This window comes from Dasypus novemcinctus, chromosome 24 (genome assembly GCF_030445035.2).
Source record: "Dasypus novemcinctus isolate mDasNov1 chromosome 24, mDasNov1.1.hap2, whole genome shotgun sequence".
Lineage (NCBI taxonomy): Eukaryota > Metazoa > Chordata > Mammalia > Cingulata > Dasypodidae > Dasypus > Dasypus novemcinctus.
Genome location: NC_080696.1, coordinates 33,416,933 through 33,438,032, shown reverse-complemented (window position 1 = coordinate 33,438,032; position 21,100 = coordinate 33,416,933). Strand labels below are relative to the sequence as shown.

The 21,100-nt window shown below is 43.3% G+C and overlaps 1 protein-coding gene across 2 annotated transcripts in view; it reads right to left on the bottom strand.

Moving 5' to 3' along the window:
• POFUT1 (protein O-fucosyltransferase 1) overlaps positions 1 to 21,100 on the bottom strand; it is a 35,703-nt gene that overhangs the window by 10,909 nt on the left and 3,694 nt on the right. The window contains exons 3-6 of one of the 2 annotated variants that reach the window (XM_058286877.2): positions 18,769 to 18,951; positions 16,826 to 16,938; positions 5,789 to 5,981; positions 3,898 to 4,140 (exon numbers count right to left, since the gene is read on the bottom strand). In XM_058286877.2, the coding sequence (XP_058142860.1) occupies positions 3,898 to 4,140; positions 5,789 to 5,981; positions 16,826 to 16,938; positions 18,769 to 18,951 (732 nt within the window). The remainder of the gene's footprint in view (positions 1 to 3,897; positions 4,141 to 5,788; positions 5,982 to 16,825; positions 16,939 to 18,768; positions 18,952 to 21,100) is intronic. The other variant, XM_058286878.2, reaches the window with a different exon arrangement.

Sequence of the window (21,100 nt, the reverse complement as noted above, 5' to 3'; positions counted from 1 at the left end):
TATACAATGGGAGAAAATATTTGGCAACCACATATCTGATAAGGGTTTGATTTCCATGTTGTATAAAGAGATCATACAACTCAATGATTAAAAGACAAGCAACCCAATTTAAAAATGGGCAAAAGACTTGAATAGATATTTTTCCAAAAAGGAAATATAAATAGCAAAAAAGCACATGAAAAGATGTTATAATCACTAGCTATTGGGCAATGCAAATAAAAACTACAATGAGGTATCATTTCATACCTATCAGAATGGTGACTATTAAAAAGACAGAATAAGAAAAACAAACAAACAAACAAAGAAAAAACCAAAAAGACAGAACTACAAGTATTGGAGAGGATATGGAAAGATTCCACCACTGGTGGGAATCTCGTAGCATGGTGCAGCCTCTGTGGAGGACAGTTTGGCCATTCCTCAGGAAGCTAAATATAGAACTGCCATATGATCTAGCAATCCCATTACTAAGAATGTATTCAGAAGAACTGAAAGCAGGAACACAAACTGACATTTGCACACCGATGTTCATAGCGGCATTATCCACAATTGCTAAAAGATGGAAACAATGCCAATGTCCATCAACCGATGAATGGATAACAAAATGTGGTACATACACACTTGCAATACTACACACTTGTAAGTGGAAATGAAGTTGGGATGCATATGACAACATAGGTGAACCCTAAGGACATTATTTTGAGTGAAATAAGCCAGACACAAAAAGACAAATATTGTATGGTCTCACTAAAATGAACTAAATATGATAAGGAAACTCATGGAGTTAAACTCTAGAGCAGGGGTTCTTAACCTTTTTTGTTCCACAGACCCCAGTCAGGTGAAAACCAGAGACTACTAACTAAGTCCACACTATACTGTGTATTATTTAATAAATATATTATACCCACACTAACACATCCCCACAAGAATAATGGTTTTTTTAAAAATTTCAATTCAAGCTCACAGACCTGTTTTTTTTAATTAATTAATTAATTATTTTATTTCTCTCCCCTTCCTGACCCCACTCCCAGTTGTCTGCTCTCTTTATCCATTTGCTGTGTGTTCTTGTGTCTGCTTGTATTCCTGTCAGGAGCACCCAGAATCTGTGTCTCGTTTTGTTGCGTCATCTTGCTACATCAGCTCTCTGTGTGTGCTTTGCGTGCTGGGAAGCTCTCCTTGCATGACGCACTCCTTGTGCGTGGGGCTCCCCTACGCAGGGGACACCCCTGTGTGGCAGGGCACTCCTTGCGCGCATCAGCACTGTGTGTGGGCCAGCTCATCACACGGGTCAGGAGGCCCTGGGTTTGAACCCTGGACTTCCTATGTGGTAGGCAGACGCCCTATCCAATGGGCCAAATCCACTTTCCACAGACCCCTTGTTAAGAACTTCTGCTCTAGAGTATAGGTTACTAGGAGATAGAACGAGGGTTGAGAATGGGAGCTGATGCTTAATGTATGTAGAATTTTTATTAAGGTTTATTGTTTAGGTGTGGAAATGGATAGAGTTGATGGTAATACATTGTAGTGAGGCGGTGGACTTGGCCCAGTGGTTAGGGCATCCGTCTACCACATGGGAAGTCCACAGTTCAAACCCCAGGTCACCTTGACCCGTGTGGAGCTGGCCCATGCGCAGTGCTGATGTGCGCAAGGAGTGCCGTGCCACGCAGGGGTGTCCCCGTGTAGGGGAGCCCCACACGCAAGGAGCGCGCCCCGTAAGGAGAGCCGCCCAGTGCAAAAGAAAGTGCCGCCTGCCCAGGAATGGTGCCGCTCACACGGAGAGCTGACACAACAAGATGACGCAACAAAAAGAAACACAGATTCCCGTGCTGCTGACAACAGAAGTGGACAAAGAAACGCAGCAAATAGACACAGAGAACAGACAACTGGGGTGGGGGGGGAGGGAAGGGGAGAGAAATAAATAAATAAATCTTAAAAAGGAAATTACATATCTTTAAAAAAACAAACAAACAAAACCTAACACTGCTGATTTATAGATGTGATTGTGGCTGAAAAGGATAGTCTAGGGATGTAAACATCACTAGAAAGAAAGCTAGAGATAATCTAGGGACTGAATAACATAGTGAACCCAGAGGTGGATGCGGATTATAGTTAATAGCACAAATACAAGAATGGCTTTTTATAAACTAGAACAAATGTATGTCACATAACAAAGTGTTAAGAATATAGTGATTCAGGGGAAAACGAAACTAATTTAACTCATGGAATACAGTTAACAGTAATATTGTAATATTTTTGCATCAGGGGCAAAGAAGGTACTATATCAATGCTAAGGGTCAACAATGGGGGTTATAAGGAGACGTGGGAATTTTCATTTTGGAGTAATGCCACTGAGGTGGTGACAGCACAACTCTGTGATGAAACTGAGAGCCACTAAATATATACTTTGGATGGACTGTTCAAGCATGGAACTCCATAACACAGTGAACCCTGTGTTATGTACTGGTTAACAGACAAATATGAGAGTGTTCTCCCATGAACTATAACAAATTAATATTAATAATAGGGTGGGTTATAGGAAAATACACCAAATGTAAGCTATGGACTATAGTTACCAGTAGTATTTCAATGATGTTCTTTCATCATTTATAAAAAATGTTCCATAACAATGCAAGGTGCTGGTGATAGAGTGATGTATGGAAATCCTGTATGTTAAGCATGACTGTTTTGTAAACTCTGCTAACTAAAAAAAAATGAACCTGCAACAAAACAAAACAAAACAAAAATGTAGGGTTTGGGCTAGAGTACCCTAAGTCTCTCCCAGCTCTGACATTCTACCTATAAAAGGGGTGGGTAGGAGACCAGAGCACACTGAATCAGCACCTCTTCTACAAGGTGGACTAAAAGAGAGAAAGGGAGCCCTTCAACATAAAGCTAAGGCACCCACTGCTAGAGAGCCTTTAAGGTCTACACGAGCATTTAGGACTTTCATTCATTCAATAAAGTCTTATTGAATGTTGACTATTAATTCAGCTGTTTTACCAATCTGTTTTACCTACTCTTTACTGATCTAGTAAGCATTTACCAAGCACCTTTTATTATTTATTCTTACATTGAATAACTACTATTCACAGCTTCCTTCAGTAGTTACAAAGCCCAAAAGATCTTTTCCTTTATTCATCAACCATCTGCTTCTACTATTGATGACAACCAACTTTATTGTTACTCTGTAACAGGAACTGCTTTATAACTGATCTTTACAACTGCCCTATGAAATGGGTACTTTTCTCAGCCCTGTTTTATAGATGAGGAAAAATAAGCACAGAGAGGTGAAGTATCTTGTGTAAGGTTGCACAGTATCTTGTGTAAGGTTAGCAGAACTCAAATTCTCTGCTCCAGAGTCCACTCTATTAACTGCTCTTTGGGATCTCTACCAAGAGCCTTCTCTTAGTGTCCTTATTCAACTAACACTTGCTGAGTGCCTGCTGTGTGTCCTAGACACTGGTGATGGTAAGGTGGTCTGCCCCTGAGGAGGTCAAAGCCCCAGGCTAGACACGAAGGAAACTAACAGTGATCTAGCCTTGGATCCTGCCTTCAAGGAGACTACGACTTATAGGAAGAAGTCAGACACGTTCCTTCATTAGTCTCATCTAGTTCAGAAAGTGCTTCAGGAGAAGTCATTTGTTAGATCTCCCAGCAGGCACACATTAGCTACAGAAGTAGAAGGAGAACTAGGGAAACTCTGCAGAGGCGGGTTTTAGCTGGGGTTTGAAGGAAGGGGAAGAAGTGGAGAGGAACTGTATATCCAGGCAGAACTGTATGTTCAGCCCATGCAGAAGCCTGGTGGTGGGAGAGAACAAGGCACGCAGAGGGAGCAGCAGGCCCACCCTGGCACTTTCTTTGATTTCTTCCCCACTAAGCTTCCCCCTGGCCCACGCATACCTTCCCTTTGAAGAGCTGTTGGATCTCGGGCACGTAGCTCTCAGAATCAGTGGCGATATAGACCGACTGGGCATCCAGCGCCCCCACCCAGAGCTTCACGGCCCGCCTGATTTCCTTCAGGTCCGGGAGGCACATGGTCATGGTGAGCGGGGCAGCTGTGCTGCGGCTGTAGCCCACACACTGTGGAGAGGCCATGAAGTGCGAGCCTGCAGTCCCATCCTTCAACATGGCGCAGGCATTCTTCTACAAGGGGGGTGGGGGACACAGCTTTAAAGACAAACAACTGTCCCTGAAACCCCAGGTGCAAGAACCACTAAGTGGCTATACAGGAGGACTCAACTGTTTTTTAAAAATGAGCATTGAGGGAAGAGGAAAACACATCAAAATAGTAATTTTTTTTCTAAGTGGTAGGATAGTGACTTTTTTTTTCTTTCCCATTTTTTGGAGATAATGGAAATTGAACCCAGGACCTCATATGTGGGAAGCAGATGCTCAACCACAGAGCTACATCTGCTCCCCAATGAGAGTTGCTTGTTTGTTTTTAGGAGGTACTGGGGATCAAACCTGTGACCCTGTACATGAGAAGCAGGCACTCAACCACTTGAGCTACATCTGCTCCTGGATATTGGCTTTTTACAAAAAAATTTTTTTTCTCCCTCTTACTGCATTATCTGGGACTTCCAGTAGAATTCTGAACAGTAGTGGTGATAATGGGCAACCTTATCTGATTCCCGACTTCAATGGGACACTTGTGATAGTTCTCTAAGAAGTACAATGTTTGCTGTAGGTTTCGGAGAGATAGACTTTATCAAGTTGCCCTTCTATTCCTGGTTGGTTAAGAGTTTTATCATGAATGGGTGTTGACTTTTATGAAATGCTTTCTTGGCCTCTACTGAGATGACTGTATGATTTTTCTTCTTTGGGTATTAATACAGTGAATTTCATGGCATGCCTGGGATAAATTTTACTTGTTTGTGTTGTAGGTTCTTTAATACACTATTAGATTTTGTTGCTAATATTTTACTTAGGAGCTGTGGATCTATGCTCATAAATGAGAATGAGCTCTAGCTTTCTGAGTTGACCTTATCTTAGTTGGCATTAGTGTTATGCTAGCTGTTTAAGAAATGATTAGCACCCTATATCTTTTTATGCTCTAGGAAAATAGAGATAGGAATTATCAATTCCTTGAAGGTTTGGTTGAAACAGCCCATTAAATAATCTGGGCCTGGTTCCTTTTCTTTGTGGAAGAGGGGCAGGAAGGGAGCCTAGTGGGTGAGTGTGTGTGTGACTACCTCTTTAACTATGAGTGAATTTTAATGTAATTTCTTTACTTTTTCATTATTTTCCAAGTTTTCAACAATGAGCATTTCTAACATATATAAAAAAATACCTTTACATAAATGAAGGAGACTCTATATTGGTCCAGCCCATTTTCACAAGGAGGATAATCTGATGAGGTCCCTGCACACTTATACAGGATCCAAATTCCAAATTTTCAGAGGATGACATCTTCATTTCTTGGGTGCCCCACCCAATCTCAAATTGCTTGTCTTTCAATAAGGAGTACACCAGCTAAAGACTACACCAGGGCAGAGGACTACTGGGTCATGGGTCTCTCTTTGGCTTGTTGTCTGACAAGGGATCTAGCTTGATACCTCGATTTACCCATCTGTAAACGGCAAGTGCTTAAACAAGAGCGGGTGAGCAAGCAATCAGGGGACATGTTTGTGATGAATGTTGCAGTGGGATGGTGGGATGCAATCCTACGGAGCTGGCTGAGTGAGCGCCCTGGCTGGGACCTGGTGTTAAGGGCTTAGTTTTCAATCCTCACAGGCACAGGCCCTGCTCAGGGACACATCTGAGTCTGTCAGTGAGAGGGAGGGGAAGTTACCCAGTCAGAGCCAATGCGCAGATGAACACCCACGTAGGGCCGGACGAGGTGAGAGCGGATCTGGGCCTCTCCCATCTTCACCATCTCATCTGACCACACCACGTACTTCTGGAGCAGCCTGTGTTCCTCCAGGACAGGGAACTGGGCTGGGGCCCCAGGCAGGGCGAGCACTGGATGTTCCTTTGGGGAAAATCTAGGCATGAGACAGAATGAGGGAAGTCAGACGGAGGACGGAGAGACTGCCACCACCCCCACGGGAAAAAGGATGGCATTGCACCATGCCCCAGAGACCCTGTGGAGGGGCCCCTGTGACATGCAAGGAGCACAAGAGGTTGTGAAATCCTAACGGGCTGATAAGAAACCTTGGCAGTGGCGACAGGCAATATGCAATACTGTCCCGCCGCCCGGAATTTACAGCCCTTTTTGCTTGTTTAACAATTAAAAATTTACAGTAGAGCATTCCAGCCTTTTATATGCCACTCTGGCTTCCAGTCTGTGGTACAGTAATTCACTCCAGGGTGGGCTGTCTGGACCAAGCTTTTGCCCTTTTACCTACATGGCGGGATTGGGACGTGCAGCTGCTTACAAAGGGCAACAGACAAGTTATGCTCACAAGGAATGTGTATATCTAGTCACTACTTAACAAATATTTACTGACAGCCTACTATGTGCTGGGATTTGGGGGAGAACAAGGCAGGCATGATCCCTGTTTTTGGAATGCACCAGAGATCTTCAGATCCCCCTCTTATACCCCCAACCCCAAGGACTCTCCTCCCAGCTTTGCACACTCAGCACTTTGGTAATTACTTCATGTCTTTCTTACTGGGTTCAGGTCTCTGAAGGCAGTGCCTTCAATGTGCTTAGAACAGTGTTTGGCACATGGAAAAACTCAATAAATCCTTGCTGACTGAATGAGGAGCAAACCTTTGTTCCCTCTTCAGGTAAATGGAGCCTATAGCCCAGAAACATGAAACACCTTGCTGCTACATGAACTCTCAAAGCACCTTCAAACTCCAGATCTCTGCACAGATCTCTCTACCTGGAATGCCATCCCTAGGCAAATTAAAATCCTTTTCTCAAAATTGTGAAATAGGCACAGCTATTCTGGAAAACAGTTTAGTACTTTTGTATCAAACTGGACATATGATTACATGCAACCCAAATATGGCACTCTTGGGCACTTACCCAGAGAAATAAAAACTTACACTTGTATAAAACACATATTTGAATGTTCATAACAACTTTTATTCATAATAGCTCAAAACTGGAAACAACCCAGATGTTCTTGAACAAGTGAATGGCTGGACAAACTGTGATATGTCCACAGCATGGACTACTAGGAATATTACTCAGCAATGGGAAGGAACAACTATTGATACTAGCAACAACTTGGATGGCTTTTAAGGGAATTACGCTGAGCGGAAAAAGCCAATCCCAAAGAGCTTTGTATGTATGGTTCCACTTCTGTAACATTTTTTGAAACGACAATACAGAGGAGAGAACAGAAAGAGAGAACAGATTAGTGGTTGCCAAGGCTTAGGGATATGATATGTGTGTGTGTAGGGAAGTAAGTATGGTTATAAATGGGCAATCCAAGGATCTTTGTAATGACGAAACAGTTTATCTTGACTACAGTGGTGGATACACAAATTTACATACAGGATAAAATTGTATAAACTAAACACATACACACACATACACATAAGTGGGTGCAAGTAAAACTAGGAAATAAGGATAGATTATACCAACGCTAATACATTTTTTAAAAAATTTCTCTCCTCTCCCTCCCTCCCCCCCATTGTCTGCTCTCTGTGTCCATTCATTGTATGTTCTTCTGTGTCTGCTTGCATTCTTGTCAGCAGCACTGGAAATCTGTGTCTCTTTCTGTTGCACCATCTTGCTGTGTCAGCACTCCATGTGTGTGGTGCCATTCCTGGGCAGGCTGCGCTTTTCTTGCATGGGGCGGCTCTCCTTACGGAGTGCACTCCTTGCGTGTGGGGCGCCCCTACGCAGGGGACACCCCTGTGTGGCACAGCACTCCTTGCGCACATCAGCACTGCGAATGAGCCAGCTCACCACAGGTGTCAGGAGGCCTGGGGTTTGTACCCTGGACCTCCCATGTGGTAGCTGGATGCTCTATCAGTTGAGCCAAATCCGCTTCCCATACCAATGCTAATATCTTGGTTATGAAACAGCTTGGCAAAATGTTGGGGGACACTGGCTAAAGGGTACATGGGATCTCTCTGGATTATTTTGTACAACTGCACATGAATCTACAATAAAAATTCCAATTTAAAAATTGTGAAACAGTTTAAACTATATGGAAAATACTTAAAATAATTTAACAATCCATATTCTTGGGATCCAAATGAGCAGATATTAGCACTTTGCTTTATTTGTTTCAGATTTTTTAAAAAGATACACATCTAAATAATCTCTATCTTACCATTTCTTTTCCTTTTCTTCTTCCCAGAAGATAATGGTTTTTTATTTTTATTCTTTTACTATATATATTCATCCCCATCCCTCAATATCATATTACTCTGTATACTGTTTACACAGTGTAGTGCTAAGACCATTGGCTGTTGAGCCAGACTTCCTTGTTCCAATGTTGACCTAATGTTGACTATGTCACTTATTAACCTGGGCAGGTGACTTAACCACCCTGTACCTCAGTTTTCTCATCTGCATAATAGAGCTGATAACAGTCCCTACCTCACAGAGCTGCTGATAGGATTAAATGGGTTAATATAATCAAAGCACTTAAAAGTTTCTGGCGCACAAAAAGTTCTCAGAAAATTATTTTCACATTGCACATAACCTATTTCAATTTGTTGTTTTTTCAATCCAGTTTTATGTCTTGAAGATTTGGCCATGTTGATTATGTGGATGATGTGATAATGTTAACTGCTCTTGAATTTTCCAGTTTGCACAAATAGACCACTATTTATTTATCTGCTCCCTTCCTGATGGACAGTGAAGTTGTCTCAATGTTTCACTCATACAACAGCACTGCAATGGACACACTCACTCTTTATGACCAATCCAAATAGCTTCCTTGGCAAACTCAAGAGCAGGCGCCACTCTCACTCAACCTCACTTTGTCCATGAGGCTCTCTGTACATACTGATGTGTTCAACAACTGTCTTCCTTGCTCGATTCTTAGGCCTGTGAAGGTGGGACCTGAGTGGTCTCAATCACCATTATTTCAGGCCCTCAATCACCAAGGAAGCAACGAGTAAGTGTCTGCTGATTGCCTAATTCTATATAATACTTGTCTTACGAGACCCTAACTGTCTGTTTTTACAAGCATATATGTGATTGCTTATTGAGCCTTAATATGTGATAGGCAGTGTTCCAACTGCCTTAGGTGTATTAACTCATTTGATTCTACAAATACCTAAAAATGTGCAAATGGCTTTGGAATTGGGTAACGTACAGAGGCTGGAAGGATTGTGAGGCACCGGATAGAAAAAGCCTAGACTGCTTTAAAGAGTCTGTTGGTAGAAATATGGATATCAAAGGTATACCTCTGATAAGGCTTTAGAAGGAAATGACTGTTATTAGAAATTGGAAGAAAGGCAATTCTTATTAAAAAGTGGCAGAGAACTTAGAGAAATTGTGTTCTGATGTCGGAGAGAAGGCAGAACTTGCAAGCAATGTGCTTGGATATTTAGTTGAGAATTCCAAGCAAAGTATGGAAGGTACAGCTTGGCTTCTCCTTGCATTTATAGTGAAATGAGAGTAAAGAGAGAACCTGAGGATTCAGGTTAAGTACAAGGAAACCACAACTGATTTGGAAAATTGTCAGCCTATCCAGATAGTGTCCTTTGAGACTAAGGCCAGAAGTGGCTCTATCTGGGACTTCCCTGAGCTTTTGGGAAATGACTCCCCAGAGAACAGGGCTCCATATGTGGGTTTAACTAAACAGGCCTACTCTCAAGAGGATGTGGTTGAATATGGATCCTGTCAGTCATTTCAGTGGGAGTTAAGACTGGAAATGCAGTTATCCAGGAAGGACATGCAGAAAGTTCTAATGTCCAAGGGTTTGGACTCCCTGGAATTGCATGCAAAGACATTAAGCTTTGGTGAAATTTGTATGAACAGAAGCATTGCCCAAAAAGGACAGAGAAGGAACAAATTGAAAGGAAGAATGACTTCAAGGGCAGAACCACCACGGAAGCTAAGGTCTCCCAAAGAGGTCTTCTCAGGCCATGAGAGTGGGCCCATCTATGAGTGAGGAAAGGGCAGGCCCACCCCTGCACTTGGAGGGAGCAAGCCATCTGCCCTGGCACTTGAAGAAAGTAAGCCTTGCACCTTCTGCCACCCTGATGCCCAGGGAGTACATGGTTGTTGTTCAAGCACTTGGAAGGGGAGGGGCTGCCACTCCATCAGGCTGGGAAGACAAAGAATCAGGCCACAGACGACTCTCAGAACTTAGGTCCTGTACCCGTTTTCCTTCTAGATTCTCCTATCTGGAATGGGAATGTTTATTGTATGCCTGCACCACCACTGTATATTGGAAGCAGATAACTTGTTTTCTAGGTTTCACAGGTGCATCAGGCAGAGGAATTTTGCCCCATGCTGACCACTTCCATAACTGTTCCATGAGACTTCATACTTAGGTTATTCTAAGATGGCTTAAGGATTATGAGATGTTGTGATGGAATGAATGTATTCTGCATGTGGGAAGAACATGTCTTTGGGAGGTCCAGAGGGTGACTATTGGGGATTGAATCATGTTCCCCACAAAAGGCATGTTGAGGTCCTAACCCCTGGCCCTGTGGCTGTGAACCCTTTTGAAAATAGGACCTTTGAAGATGTTATTAGTTAAGGTGTGGCCCAAATTGAATGAGGGTGGGCCTTAATCCAAGATGGCTGAAGTCCTTAGAAGCAAAGGAAATTGGACAGAGAGAAGCCATGGGAGCAGCCAGAAGCTAGAATTTCTATGCACAGCATCCATTGTGCACCTAGTGCACGGTGGTAGGACCAGTAGATGAAGACCATGCTGAATGCAGAGGACACCAGGACGTAAACAAGACAGAGCCAGGCTTGCAGGAAGGCTGCAGCCCAGAAGAATGATAAGTCATGCACTCAGATACCTGTTACCTTCATATCACAAGGATGATTCAATACAATGGTCCATAGCCTTCCAACAGTAAAGGTGCAGGAAGTGGATCTGGCTCAACGGATAGAGCTTCCACCTACCACATGGGAGGTCCAGGGTTCAAACCCAGGACCTCCTGACCGGTGTGATGAGCTGACCCACACACAGTGCTGATGTGTGCAAGGAGTGCCGTGCCACACAGAGGTGTCCCCCACGTAGGGGAGCCCCATGCGCAAGGAGTGCGCCCTGTCTAAGGAGAACCGCCCCGCGTTAAAAAAGTGCAGCTTGCCCAGGAGTGGTGTCGCACACATGGAGAGCTGATGCAGCAAGATGATGCAACAAAAAGAGACACAGATTCCCAGTGCTGCTGACAAGAATGTAAGCAGACACAGAAATGGACACAGAAAGCAGACATTTGGGGGGGGGAGGGGAGAGAAATAAAATTTGAAAAAACACAACAAACAGTAAATGTGCAATAAATGTCTGTCTCTACCAGGATATTCAGACTCAGACCCACAGAGCTGGCAGGATCCTCAGAAATCCCTTTCCCTCTTCTTGAAGAACATGAGTTTAGCTGGGCACATGGCAGCCCAAAGAAAGAACATTCCTCAGCACACCTTGCAGCTAGGTACGGCCTGTGTGCCTAAGTATTAGTTAATGAGATGTAAGAGGAAGAGTTATAGGGAACTTCTGGGGAGGCTCCTTAAAAAGGTGGGGATGTGCTCTTCCTTCTGCCCCTTTTGCCCTTCCAGTTGCCTGGGGCAAGGATGTGATGGTTGGAATCCTGCCACCATCTTGGCCCATGATGTGTCACTGAAGATAAAAATCAATAATAGGATGGCTAAGCAGAAAGATAGGGACCTGATTCCTGATGACACCATGGAGCTGCCCTTGGATGCATATCTCAGTATGTCTATTTACTTAGAGAAACAATAAACTTCTAGCTTCTTAATCTTCTGCTATTTTGGGTTTCTGTTACATGTAGCCTACTTTAAGCCTGATATACAAGAGAAATCCGCAAACTTCTTTTAGCTTACTCTGAACCCTGATACACAAAAGAAAGTTTCTGGTAGAAGTTGGTGGGGAAGGGCCTAAGCCCTTCCAACTTGGCTCCCCATCCTTGCCCCTGTGAAGGTCCTAGAGGTACTTTTCTAGAACTTTGAGGAATGGTTTGAAAAACCACTGATCTGGTGGCGGACTTGGCCCAGTGGTTAGGGCGTCCGTCTACCACATGGGAGGTCCACGGTTCAAACCCCGGGCCTCCTTGACCCATGTGGAGCTGGCCCATGCGCAGTGCTGATGCGCACAAGGAGTGCCCTGCCACACAGGGGTGTCCCCCGCGTGGGGGAGCCCCACGCACAAGGAGTGCGCCCCATAAGGAGAGCCGCCCAGAGTGAAAGAAAGTGCAGCCTGCCTAAGAATGGCGCCGCCCACATGGAGAAATGACACAACAAGATGAAGCAGCAAAAAGAAACACAGATTCCCGTGCTGCTGACAACAACAGAAGTGGACAAAGAAGACGCAGCAAATAGACACAGAGAACAGACAACTGGGGTGGGGGGGGAGGGGAAATAAATAAATAAACCTTAAAAAAAAAAAAACCACTGATCTTGTTCATTCTTTTTGTTTCATACAGATGGAACACTGAAGCCAGAGAGAAGAAGCAAGCTACCTAGTCACATAGTCAGTGAAGAGTTTCACTCTTTCCAATTCCATTCTGCCCTACTCCCTTGTTCCAAAAGGACAATTTTCTATAACAAGTGTCCAGTATTTTTTAAAAAATGCCTAAATTGCATATTCTTTCAAACCCATCCCTAATAATCGTTCACAGGCTTATCAGAGTGCCTCATGATGGCCTACAAAGCCCTGCAAGGTCTGATCCCTCTTCACCTCTCCAATCTCATCTCCTGTGTGGCAGATAAAAGATGGCCACCAATTCTTTGAATCTCCCCCTATTGGGTGGTGTCTATGCCCCCTCCCAGGAGCATATGGTAGAAGGGAAACCACTGGTTTCTAGGCCCAGGCTTTAAGAGACCAGCAGCTTCTACTTCCTGTCTCTTGGAACACTTCCTGTCTCTCTGCACACACCCTCTCGAAACCCAGCCACCAAGCTGTAGAAACCCAAGCCTCATGGGGAGGTCAGGGGTGTGCACACCATCAGCAGCCGCAGCCAAGCCCCCCGAAGACAGCTGGCACCACCTTCCACCATGAGTGAGCCCACTGGGACATGGAGCCCAGTAAAGCCTTCAGATGACCGCAGCCAAAGGAGACCACCAGCAAGAAGGGCCCAGCTGAACCCAGTCAGCTCACAGAAATAATATGAAATTCTTATTAAGCCACTAAGCTTTGGAGTGGTTTATTACGCAGCATTAGGTAACAGGAACCTCCAACGCCTTGTTTGTTCCACACCAATCACAATTGCCTCCTTTCTGCCCCTTGACCATATTAAGCTTGTTCCTGCCTCAGGGCCTTTGCTCTTGATGTCCCAACCAGGAGGAACCAGTTTTCCCTCCAGCTCTTTGCATGGCTGGTGCCTTCTCATCCTTCAGGTCTCAGCCTTGCCAATCACATATCATGTTTATGTCCTTCACAGTACTTATATCATTCTGGAACTATCTTATGTAAAAGTTTATTCCCTGTCTCCCATCAGACTATTTTATAAGGGCAGGTGCCTTAGCTGCCTTTTTCTTGCCTATATTCCCAGCATCCAGCCTCCAGGGCTTGATATCTAAGGGGTACCCCTTAAATGCATGTTGAAGGAAGGAGTGAAAGAAAGTAAGGTTGGGGAGCAGATATGGCTCAGGCAGTTGAGCTCACGCCTCCCACATGAGAGGTCCTGGGTTCAGTTGCTGGTGCCTCCTAAAGAAAAAACAGACAACGAGCAAAAGACAATGAGCAAAAACAACGAGCAATGAATGCAAACAATGAGAAAAAAAACCCGCAACAAACCAACAACAACTAGCAAATAGATGAGGAAGCCATCTTTGGGGGGGTGGGGGGAGGAAGCAAGGCTGCCCAGGTGGTTCTAACTCTCTCAACTCTCTCAGACTGCCTCCAGCGACCTCATTTTCCTATTTGTCTTCCTTTCTTAAAACTTTGGTTTTAAGGCACACACTTCCTCAAGCTCTCATGCAAATCCTACAATGCAATGAACAAACAAAACTATGGGGCAGTGAACAAAGGTTTCAGCAACATTCTCAACTGATGCATCCATGCAGCACAGTCCCTTCCAATTAGGATTGTGTCTTTTTTCCCTGATTTTCTGGAACTTTGCTTTGGGAGCTGCTGGCATGATTTTTTTTTCCCTGGCATACTATAAATAGGAGAAAATCTCCATCCTTTGACGGCAGGTCTGCCTTCCAACAATAGTTCCAAGTCATTCAGAGCTGAATTGGGAGAACCAAGTAGGAAATGAACAATGAGGGGAGATTAGAATCTGCCATGACTGAATATCCTCAGTAGTTCATCAACTAGCTCTGAAGGCAAGGCAGCTATTAAAAGCATAGTTGTTTTCTCCGCGATGATTAAGAATGGTTGCTCTGGAGTCAGACTGCCTGGGCTCAAATTCCAACTCTGCCACTTTAAGCTGCAGGCCCTGAACAAATGACTTTACCACTCTTTGCTTCCAATCCTTCATATGTAAAGCACAGATTGCAAAAACGCTGATCCCATAGACTTTGGAAGAATTAAATGAGTTAGTACCCATAAAATCTTAAAACAGTGTCTGGCACATAGTAAGCACTAAATAAATATTAGTTATTATTATTATTAAAGGCTTACGTACAGATCCCAGCTGCCCATTCAACAGCTATGTGACTTTGGGCAAGTTATTTAACCTCACTGAGCAGTTTCTTCACCTGTGAAGTAGAAATAATGTCCACTCCATGAAATTTTTCAAAGGCTTAAATAAAATGAAGCATGAGAATAGAAATAACAGCCAACATTGGTTTGCTACTTACTCGGTGCCATGTACCCCTATGAGCTAAGAGGTACCACTAACACTCCATTAAGCCATGGAGGAAACCTAGGCCAGAGAGCTGGAGTGGCTTCCTCAGGATCACCCAGCTAGAAACAGGCAGTGCTGGGTCAGAGCTCAGGACTGTCTTACCCCAGAGCTATACTTATTTCTTTACATCTGCCTATCTTAGTTTACCAAAAACCCAGTGCTGTGCTACGTGTATACCATGCTTGGATTCACATGCTCCCCACAACTTCTGAGCTGGACCGGAATGCAAGTCTAATTTTTAAGCCCAAACCTTCCCTCCCAAGCCATAGCATCAAGGTCAAGTGCACTTACTATGTTAGTTATCATCATCATAACTAGACTGTAGCTCCTAAAGGCTGAGTCTTCCTTTTTTTTTTTTCTCGAACATAATAACTTACTATCTATTAAAAGTAGCATTTCAATTCTGAGGGGAAAGGAAGGCTTATTTAATTTGTGCTAGTGAAACCACTGGCAGACCAATTTGAAATAAAATTATTTTACCTTAGAACACTCCCTCATGCCATACAACAAAAGAATGCATTAAATATTTAACTGTAGAAACTGAAAGCTTGAAATAGAAAAAAGTACATAACAATATATACAGTAATTTCTTTCTAAGCTGGAAGTCATAAAGAAAAAGACTGATTTAAGCACATAAAAATGAAAACTTACATATTAAAAAATCACTACAAACAAACCTTAAGAAAACCAAAATAAATGGGAGGGGGAGTTGAAGAGACTGCCAGCTATGATAAAGAGTCAACACCTTTAATATATTAAATGCCTTAATAAACCAAAGGAAAAAGAAACAAGACCTCAGTAAAAGTACACTAAAAACATGAACAGATATTCACAAAAGAAAAAAATATAGAACAGCCAAAACATTTTCAAGCTCAGGAGTCAAAGAAAAGCTAAAACACCACATTTCTACTGTTAAATTGTCAAAGATAAAGAAACATAAGAAGAGAGAGAGTTCTCATACTATTGGTGGAAATGTGTATTACATCAACCTCCTAAAGGCAAAATTAGAAAGTTAGGGGAGTCGGTATAGCTCAGTAGTTGAGTGTTTGCTTTGCATGAACGAGTTCCCAGGTTTAATCGCTGGTACCTCATCATACTCTGACTTCCCTGTACTTCTTCCACTACTTGAAGTGGCAGTGGACATTGGGCTAGCTGCAGTATTATTCATCTCTGCTTTAAGAACACTTGTAGGCATGGCTGCGGGTCCCGTGTGGAGAATGTGGGGGCAGAGAAGGTGCGGTTTCTGCTGCTGCGGCCGAGACACACTAGGAAAGGGTCGGAATGGGGGAAGAGAGTGTTGAAAGAGAAAAGGTGACTCGGCTCCAAGAGTGGGGGGAGCAAGATGGTGAGAGCCGGGGAGGAGGCTTCCTTGTTTTTATATCACCTGTGGTCCTTAAGTGCTACCTCTCATACATGGCAGACACTCTATAAATATTCCACCGCCTGTGCCTATACCCTGCTAACCTATTTTTTTTTAATAGGGCCTACTGGAACACAATTAATAAAACATATCCAATAATTATCATGATGACATCACTTCTCAGTCTGTACCTAGTTGTTCTCTAGAAGTTGCTTTCAGTTTTCACCTTGTGAAGAGGAAGGCAATAGGGGAATGATTCTCACGCCTAGAGAAGGAAATTGAGACTCATGTGACTGCACAATGTTCTTTTTATGACATCCCTTATCGGCCAATAAACTCTTGCTCAACTCTGCGGCAGGTCAACGTCCCACCATGTCAGGCATTGAGATGGAAAAAGATCACACAGGATCCCAAGTTCAACAGACAGAGCCGCCGCACCTTTGGTCTTATACATCAGGGTGGGGTAGAGGGAGAGAGAGCCAGCAGTGGTGCAAACTGCCATGGCAGGTCGGTTATGGACCCCAGGGCCTTTCCCAATACCCAGCATGCTGTCCCGCCAAGTACCTCTGGATCCACTGGTCCTTATAGGAGGCGCTGAAGGAAATGCCAGCAAAAAGCTCAGATCTGTTGAAACTCACATGAAATTGATCCCAGAATGGGCCAAAAGGATTTCCATCCTGCAGAAAGAACACACAAAGGCTTACTGGTAGGGAGGGAAAGCCATTTGTGGATGAGACCAAGGAACTGTGGGTAGGAGAATCCTGGACAATTTGATGCAGGCTGAAACATGCTTCATATGATGGTCCAGTAGAATGTTTCTTGTAATTCCTGGGCTGGTGGCTGAGGAGAGGTGCCTCTAGTCTCGTTCCTAGCAGGAGCTGTTTGCTATGGTACCTGAAGGAGTTTTTCTTGCTCATCTACTACATGCTGCCCACCCTACATACCTGTGGGGATCTGGGGCAGGAAGCAGATCTCGGATTTAGGACCATGGGACTGGAGCTTCCAGTGACTTTTGAAACTTAACTAGTAAAACATCCTCATTTTCAAGATGGAAACCATGGCCTAGAGAGGGTAAGATACCTGCCCAAGGTCACACAGCAAGTAAAGACACGATTAGGGGTGTAAACCAGGTCTTTTTCTCAAAATTCACAGTTGCTCCAATTAGTCTTCTCAGATTTTAGCATAAGCACTGAAAGACTGATTTAGGGATTATCTTATACTCAAAGTATCAGGCATTTACAAACTTTCATTTACCTGCTGAGAGACAAAAAAGCATACATGTAATGTGCTGGAGGTGCAGTTAATGTTGGGGTTTAAGATATATTTAGGGGATTTGAATCTCTGGACTGACAATGTGATAGCCAGATCCTGAGCCTCAACAGACTCCAGCACCTACAATCTGATTTATTGGACTTACCACACTCAGCTAAGATGGAGGTGAAGAAGGACAACCACCACACCATGGAGCCTAGAGTGATTACAACTGAAAATGGGAGGATTGCATCCAGCATCCAGGTGGAATCTGAGCCTCCTCTTGACATAAAGGTGCAATGGACACAACCAATCCAGTGTCCACATAGAAGAGGTGGCATTGGATTGGGAAAAGTGGACATAATGGACAAAGGGTATGGGGAAAGGCAGGAAGAGATGAGAGGTGGAGGCGTCTTCGGGACATGGAGCTGCCCTGGATGGTGCTTCAGAGGTAATCACCGGACATTGTAAATCCTCACAGGGCCTACATGATGGAATAGAGGAGAGTATGGGCCATGATGTGAACCAATGTATATGAGGTGCAGAGGTGCCCAAAGATGTACTTACCAAATCCAATGGATGTGTCAGGATGATGGGAACGAGTGTTGTTGGGGGGGGGGAGAGGGGGGGTGGGGGGGTGGGGTTGAATGGGACCTCACATATATATTTTTAATGTAATATTATTACAAAGTCAATAAAAAATAAAAAAATTAAAAAAAAAAAAAAAAAGCATACATGTTAAGAGGATGGACAATGGAGCCAAATTATATAGGACTGAATCTCGTTTCACCACTTGTTTGCTGTGTGACCTTGGGCAAGGTATTGAACCTCTCTGTGCTGTGCTCAGTTTCTTCTTTGTAAAATGGAGATAGTAATAGTACCTTTCTCAAAGAGTTGTTTGAGAATTAAATGTGTTAATATGTATAAAGCACCTAACATGATACTTGGCACATAGTGAGTGCTATGTGAGCTATTATTACCAGTGTGGCACTTTACAGGGTATAAGCACTCTTACACCTGGTCCTCATGACACTTTCTGAGGGAAGCAGAGTTAGGATGGGCATCTTTATTTTGTAGGTAAAAATTAAGGCTCAGAGAAGCAAAGTCATTTGCCCAAAGTGACACCGCTGATACATGTTAGAATTGGGACTCAATTCTCTGTTTTTCTACTCTAAGCCTTTCTGGTGCTGTCCCCCATAATATTGCTAGAGGACAAGGAACAGGCAGAAGGGACCCTCCAGTTCCACAGGACCTACCTTCATGGGGCATGTCTTCTTATCAGGACTCCGTTGTGCTGCTACCTCGAAGCAGTAAGCAACCCGCTTCTCAGGGGGCCAGTGGATAGGAGCCAGCTTCTCCATGAAGTCCTCCAGGCTGATGACCCGATGGTAGGCCTGGAGTGGTTCTAGCTTGAAGTACTTCTGGTAGGACACATGGAGCTACAGGAAAGGGGGAAAGAGAGGCGTACAGGTCCTTCTTCAGTGTCCCAGTGGCTGTTTTAGAGATGGTTATTAAAATCCTGACAGCTCAGACTACATGACAATGAAAAACTTTTGACAAAAGACACCAAAGTCAAGTCAGAAGACACACTAGGAGAAGACATCTGAAAACTACAGAACAAATGATACCATCTCTTGTATTCAATACACCTGTTGATTTGTAAGAAAAAAGGCAAAGAGACTATGGGCGAGGAAAAAAGAGAGAGAGAGAAAGAGAGAGACTACGGGCAAAGGATAGGGATAACTGCATAGCAAAGGAAACCCAAATACCCAACACGTTCAAAAGATATGCAGTCTCACCAGTAATTAAGAAAAAGCAAATTACAATTACATTGAGATGTTACTTCTCATCCTTAAGATCAGCAAAAATTTAAAGTTCGTTATCGAAATGGATGTGGGGAAATGGGCCCTCTCATACATGACTGGTAGAAGTATACATTTTAGAATAACAACGTTGGAATATAACCTTGCAGTATCTAATATAAATTCCTAACACTCCTTCTACTCCTAGATATTTCCCTAGGGAAGTTCTTATATTTTGCACCAGGAGACAGTTATAAGAATGCTCAATGCTGCAATGGAAGTATCCAAAAGAACTTGGAAAGTGTCATACCAAATACACTAAATTCACAGTAGTGGTTGACTGGGAGCGGGAGCAATGAAGGAAGAACTAGGAGTAATGGGAGGGACCAAGAAACACTTTATCTTTTATCAGTTTTATCTGTAACATTTTATTTCTTTTATTAACAAAAAGAAAAGACAAAGACGAGAAATGTTAATGATTATCGCTTCTAGTGGTGTGTACGTGGATGGTGATTATATTAATCTTTGCGTTTTTCTAGATTTTGAAATATTTCTTAGAACACCATGGAAAAAAGTATGGACCTTATCCTATAGGTCAGGGTTCTTCAAGCATGTTCTACTAGTTCAGGCAGATAAAGGGTTCTGCAATAAAATGGCTCCAGAGTCAAACAGGCCTAGGAAATGCTTAGTTAAGACAGTTTCCTTATTGCAGGACTTTTGGGGGCTTTTAGCATGCTAATGTGCATTTCAAATCTGCAAGCGCAGAGGGGATGGGGAATTGAAAATAGAATTTTCAAAACTGATTTAACGTGAGTAGTCCTTGCATTCCAATGAACAGACCGTAGGAAACTTAAGTATTAGCAATGAGGTATTGCCAGAGGATTTCAAGTAGAAATAACATGAAATTTTGAAAAATCACTCTCGGTAGTAGAGGAGAGAAAGTATTGATGGTAAGATCAGAGGTAGGAAGAGGAATGAGGAAGACACTGCAATGTTCCTTTTTTTGTTCAAGTATTCATTCAACATGTATTGATTGGGCGACTCCCATATGTCCAAATGAAAACCCGAGAGCCAAGAACAGGTCAAAAGGAAGGCAAAGCAGAGGGTTTGGGGGCTGAGTGCATAGGTTAAGGGAGGCATTTAGGATGATCTCTAGGTTCTCCACTTGTTATTCAGGTGAATGGAGGTGACATAAACTAAGGCTGGGAATTCAGGTAACAGGTTTGAGTGGAAAGATGCTGAGGCTCAATTCTGAGATATCTGTAGGTTCCCCAAATAGACTCAAGGGTCTAGGAGTCAGAAACATAGGCCTGTGGTCAAAGGAGAGCCTGGGCCATGGATAATTTGGGAGGTACCTGGAAAGTAATGAAAGTTACAAGAGTTAACAGAAATTTATAGCAGAGTAAATAATGGTAATAACAGCACCAGGCACTGTATTTATTGCTTTCCAGGGATTTGATCATCTAATTCTTTTTTTTTTATTAAAAAAATGTTTTTTTTTTAAAATTTTTAAATACTTAGATTACAAGATCATCTAATTCTAAGAAGTAGGAATACAACCACCTCCAGTTTACTTATGAAGGAACTCAGGCATACAGAATCTAGAGAACTCAACTCAAGTCACACTACTAAGAAGCAAACAGAAAAAGGAGATACACCAACATTTAAACAGTGGGTGGGCAAGAGGACCCCCAATCAGTGTAAACAAGAAAATGCTGAGAGGCCAGGGCCCAAGCAGGAGCAAGTGGTGTCCTAGGAGCCAAGGAAGAGGGGAAGTTCAGAAAAG